Source organism: Tupaia chinensis, unplaced genomic scaffold (assembly GCF_000334495.1).
Source record: "Tupaia chinensis unplaced genomic scaffold, TupChi_1.0 Scaffold147038_1, whole genome shotgun sequence".
Taxonomy (NCBI): Eukaryota; Metazoa; Chordata; class Mammalia; order Scandentia; family Tupaiidae; genus Tupaia; species Tupaia belangeri.
In genome coordinates this window covers 2,493,643-2,498,974 of record NW_006206889.1, presented here as the reverse complement: position 1 = coordinate 2,498,974, position 5,332 = coordinate 2,493,643, and the positions used below count along the sequence as shown (strand labels likewise).

General features: G+C 55.7%; 1 protein-coding gene across 1 annotated transcript; it reads right to left on the bottom strand.

Annotated features, from left to right (window-relative positions):
• Nucleotides 1–488: 488 nt before the first annotated feature.
• Nucleotides 489–5,332, bottom strand: LRRC3 (leucine rich repeat containing 3). The gene is made up of 2 exons (XM_006169463.2): nt 5,314–5,332; nt 489–4,628 (listed from the first exon to the last, which is right to left on the bottom strand). Exon 2 carries the CDS (start codon nt 4,489–4,491, stop codon nt 3,718–3,720), a length of 774 nt encoding a protein of 257 aa, XP_006169525.1. The 5' UTR covers nt 4,492–4,628; nt 5,314–5,332; the 3' UTR covers nt 489–3,717.

Genomic DNA, 5,332 nt, shown 5'->3' with positions numbered 1-5,332 from the left:
CTGACATGGACACAGCACTATGCTCTGACCAAGAGCCTGCTCCACAGTGATCTCGGGTGACCTTCATCCCAGCCTGTGAGCTGGTCACATAGAAAGTCTTCCCCGGCAGAAGTGTGTTAGCAAATACATGACACCCTCCTTGGGCAGGAGGAGACGTCTTGACTTGTAGCATTTCCAATGTCCTTGGTGTAAAGAGTCTTGCTAGGGTCCTTCCATCATGGCATCAACTGGCTCATAAAAATTTAAAAAATTGGACAACAAGCTGTCATGAGCCAAATTTAATGATCAGTCACACTGAGCCTGTGTAAGCCAGTTCAAGCTGGCTCCAGCGCCTCCTACTGGGTTTGCTCAGACTCAGCACTTACCTCTGCTGTGGTCCACTGTGGCCTTGCAGCTGCAGCTCACTGCTCTGTGTGGTCTGCAGGAGCCAGGAGGTGGGGTTTAGGCTAGGCTGCAGAGTTGAAGACAACAGCATCCACACCAACTGATTTAAGCACAACAGATTTATTGAGCATTCACAGAAAACTAGAGAGAATAACAGAACCCGATCTTGGGCCGAGCTTCCTGGAGGGATGACTCTGAAAACCATCCCCAGGCCTCTGCCACGGTCAGAGAGCTGTCACAAGTCCAGAATGTCCCACGTCCATCACAATCTGCACTGCAGCATGGCCGTCTCATGCCCCACCCTCTCCCTGGGTAACTCAGTCCAGAATGTGCCCGCACATCTGCCTTCCAGGACAGAATCACATGGAGACCCTGGGGAGTGTGTCCTCAGCCTCCCAGACCTGGGAGGGCCAGTTCGCCATGTCCAGCACAAGGGGAGTTTCGGGTCCTACCTCTGTGCTCACTGCATGGCAGCTCACACCTGCTCTTGGGAACAGGCCACATGTCTGGCTCAGAATTCCCCAGGAGGTGGGCCCTTTGCTGCTCCCACCCAGGCTTCCACAATGCTCTTTCAATCATTTTGTCAAACACCTGGGGAGAGCTACCCAGCACGGCCAGTCAGCCAGAGCCTGTCATGGGGCATCCGCCTGAGTGCTCTCAGACCTTCCTGTGGGTGGAAACCAGACCCAAGCTAAATGTGAACTGCCCATGCTGCCTGCTTTCAGCCTAGACTCGCCATCTCCCATCCTGAGCGCCCTCTTGAACAGAATCAGGGCTTCCTGCTTCTTCAGGTAAGAACATACCAGTTTATCTCCATTTCACCATTGTCTCCCCTCACTGCTGGCCAGCTTAGGGGTTCCCTGATGGAAGATGAGCCCTAGTTTCTCTCTTCTGGTGGCCTCTGCAGAGGGGCCAGCAGTTTGTCAGAGTTGGGCTCACCTTCACAGGGCAGTCCAGGAGAGGAGCCCCTTCACTCACCCACAGATGCCAGCATGCCAGGCCCCATCCTTCCTCCAGCCTCCAGCCAGCTCTGCAGGGGCCTCTGAATGGTATCTTCTGGTCCTTCCCGAGGGAGCTCACCCCCAAGAATAGTCCCAAGACTCAGGGTGATCCTGCTGGTGGCCATGTCAGACTCTAGCCCATTCCCTGCTACAGGACCATTCAAAGGGAGCTCCAATGAGCAGAAAGGAGCTTGGAATCCCAAGTGTTAGGGTCCCTGTGGTCTTTCCTAGAGAAGAGGTGACCTCCCCTGAGTCCACATGGGGTTGGGGGTGGGCTCAGAAAGGCTAGTAGGGCAGGGCAGTTTAAGAAAGATGATTCTGGGTTCATGAAGAGGGGCAGAGCCTTCCCGGCTGGGGTGGCCCAGAAAATTGGGGTGGGAGAAAGAGCTCTCACCTAGTTCCCTGGTATGTCCTAAGAAGTCACACAGGGTAGAATCCAGGCCCTAGGCTGATTCTGGGATAAGAGCACATGAAGATCTCCCTGGCAGCAGGGAGAGCCCCTGCCAGTGTCAGATGGGACTGACCAGCATCCAGGACCCAGGAGGCTGAGGCAGAAGCCTGGCCTTCACTGCCCAGGCCTCCGTGACTTCCCGAATGCAGGATCCCATCTATTGGGTGAACCCCTGGAACAACCAGCTCCTGGTGTGCTGGGGCCCCCTCCTCAGTATGCATACCCTGGGATGGGAAGGGGGCTGCCACAGACCCAGGTCATCATGTGTGTCTATAGCCAGCTGGTCAGGCCAGCAGAAGCATCAACCCGCAGGGCATCAGGTTCCTAGTGCAGCAGACCTGAGCCCTGCTTTGCACTCATGCTCCCCACCAGTTCCTCTCCAGGACCTAGGCAGAGCAGCCCCACCAAGCACCAAAACCTGGACCCCTCCACTCACAGACAGAGAGCTGCGCACCTGGCTCTGCACAGGCACCCACGCACACCCACCCTGGTGGGGACGCCAGCCCGGGAGGGTCTTCAGAATCTGACAGTCATTTCTTTTTAATGCTCCAAAACCAAAAAATCATGCTTTTGTTCTGAAGAGCTGTCCCAATCTCTGCTGCAGTGCAGCTGTTACGGGTCACACGGCCGTGTGTGCAATGGGCGCACGGTCAGAACACAGTGGTGCTGGGACTGCCATCCTGGGCTGTGAGGACGGGCATGCAGGCTTTGGACAGGCTCTCGCATTGCCAGTGCAGGTCACGCGATACCTCCCACAGACCACTCTCCATCTCTAGTCGCTTTCGAGCATCTGCTGGACGAAAAAGCACCTACACTTCACAATTTATGTCCATAAACAATTTACACTTATTTGCTCTTCCCCCTAAAATATCTGAAATAGTTTAAAATATAAACACTGATACAAAAAGACAGTAAAAAATAAAATCAGAAGTTAGAGTCCTATAGGTGGAGGCTAGGTCTGCCCTGAATGCGAAGTAGTACAGGTAAGAAAATCAAGTGCTAAATCAGCTCTGAGATTCCTGGAAGCAGAGGTGAAAAGAGAGTACTTGTTGCTGGACAGAAGGAAGCATTCCATGGATTGGCCTTGTGATATCGAAAAGCAATCTTCCATCTCTCAGAGAAGAGCTGCTTTAAGTATCAGCAAGTAGAAAAGCAAAAGGCACATTAGTGGCCCGTGCGGACAGTCCTTCCGCCGAACAGGCACAGAGTGGCAGGAAGCGGGAGGGCCGTATTTGTCTGGCTGAGGGCACTGCCCTCCAGGGGCCACGCTGGGCCTTTCTCAGGTCTCTGAGTTTTTCTCCCCCTCACTGGTCTGAATTTTGGCACAAGTGTTACTCAGAACAAATATTCTGGGAACAAATAAGGTGTGGAAAGGTTAGTGTGAGCTACACTTTCACCCACCTCTCTGGAAACGCGAGGTCTCTGACTGGGCTCTGGAAAAGGGTTTATGTTCAAACGGACTCGGGAGGTACTAGGGATACAGCGGCAGAGGCGTTATCAGTGCCTTCCACAAGCAAATCCACACCTGCATCTCGTCCTGGAGTCTCGCTCAGGCACGCAGGTGTCCTTCCTTGGCGTCCTGTGGGTGCCCATACATGGGAGAGGCTCACAAGTGGGAGAAGGTGGATGTCATGACAGATAGCCTAGGTTTGTGTCATACGGGCAAGTCAATCCATTTCTCTACACTTCGACTTCCTCCTCTGTCACAAGTCTGATAGTGAAACAGCCTGATCGGAGATGCTGCAGGCTAATGCAGTGTGTGAAGGAGCCCACGCCAAGGTGGACAAACCGGCGCCACTTCAGGAGGGGCTACATGAGCACCCGTCAGTCCCACCTGCTACGATAGTGGGACACTGGGCTGTGGGTCTGTCTGACATGGCATTAGGGCACTGGGCCGATGGGGTCTTTGGAGACAGGGGCACTGGGCAGGGACTTGAGGTACTCCAGGTGCCTCCTGGCATCCTCCTGGTTATGGCGCACATAGTACACAACATAGGTGATCACCATGGCGAACCAGCCAAACATGGTGACCAGCATGGCCACGTCAGTGGTCCTGTGGTGGACACTGCAGAAGCTGACTCCCGCGTCCAGGGCCTGGACCAGTGGTTTTCCCACATACTCCTCCCGCACGGAGGTGTGGCAGGCAATCTCATCCACCGAGTCGGGGTCCAGCTTCAGCTCCCACAGGGCCTCCTGCAGGGCACACTCACAGTGCAGGGGGTTGTGGGACAAGCGGATCTTGGCACTGAGCTTGCCCAGGGCATCCTTTGGGATCCTGCGTATGCGGTTGTGGGACAAGTCCAGCAGTCGCAGACCCCCGGCAAGGCCTGAGAAGGCAGCGGGGCCGATGGTCTCTATGGCGTTCTGAGACAAGTCCAGCTCTCTCAGCTGGCTCAGATGCTGAAAGGCTCCATTGGGGATGCGGGAGATCTTGTTGGCATCGAGCTTCAGGAGTACAGCATCGGCAGGAATGTCCTTGGGGATCTCTTGCAGGCCCCTCCCGCTGCAGTGGATGGCCACAGCCCCGGCATGGTCAGGGCACTGGCAGGTCTGTGGGCAGGAGGTGCCCAAGCGCAGACAGAAGAGGAGGAATAGGCAGGACCCTCGGGTGGGGATCGGCAGGGAGAAGGGGCTCTGTGTGCCCCTAGGGCCCATCCTGTCAAGGCCTGGGGACAGATGGTGCACTCCCCTCGGCTCAGGCCTGCAGGGCCATGTTCGTCCCCACCATGTGAGGAATCATCCCACACAGACACAAATTCTCCTTCCTTAGATGCCAGAAAAAGCCATGTACTCTAAAAGAGAATGGGAAAGAGAGTGAGGGGGAGTGACAGGAGGAGCAATCTGCCTTGTCCACTGTGGTCCCATTGGGGATCCAGGCATAGTGGCTAGGTAATCTGACCAGGGCTGTCACACCCCCATAATTAATTCCCGGACACTCCCAGTGCGACCAGAGGGGGCATCTCAAAGCAAAAGACAGCTGGTGCTGAAGGCTGGGGTAGGCAGAGGCTAAGCAGAGACCTTGCAGCCGTCCAGTCACCCCACCAGTCAGCTGAAGATCAGAGACTGGGATATCCGCCTTGCTCTCCTTGGGGCTGGAAACCACGAGGATGCTGCAGGAATTTTTGGTTAACAAGCGGGAGCGCTTAGTCAGGCCAGGTGGGCAGGTGACCGAGGGGGCAGAACACCTGACAATCCTTATAAATTGTAATGCAAAAAAAGCCCTCTGCCCACCCTGAAGCAATAGCTCCCGCACCAGGACCTATTTCCATTATGTTGGAAGGAGGAAAAAGGGAAAAGAGAAAAGCCCAGCCCAGGGCGCGTGGCCAGCCTGGGCGTGGAGTGGCGGGGCCACGCAGAACCCAGTCAGATGGGGTTCAGATATTAGGACCCCGACCCCAGGGGCGAGGGTGAACAGGGCTGGGGGCAGTCCACGCTCCGGGGGCAGGGCAGGGCAGGCGCGGCGGGCGCGGGCTTTACCTGTACGGCCACGGCTGGA

Excerpts from the sequence above, each read along its gene's own strand:
- LRRC3 (XM_006169463.2), bottom strand. The coding sequence starts at position 4,491 with ATGGGCCCTAGGGGCACACAGAGCCCCTTCTCCCTGCCGATCCCCACC.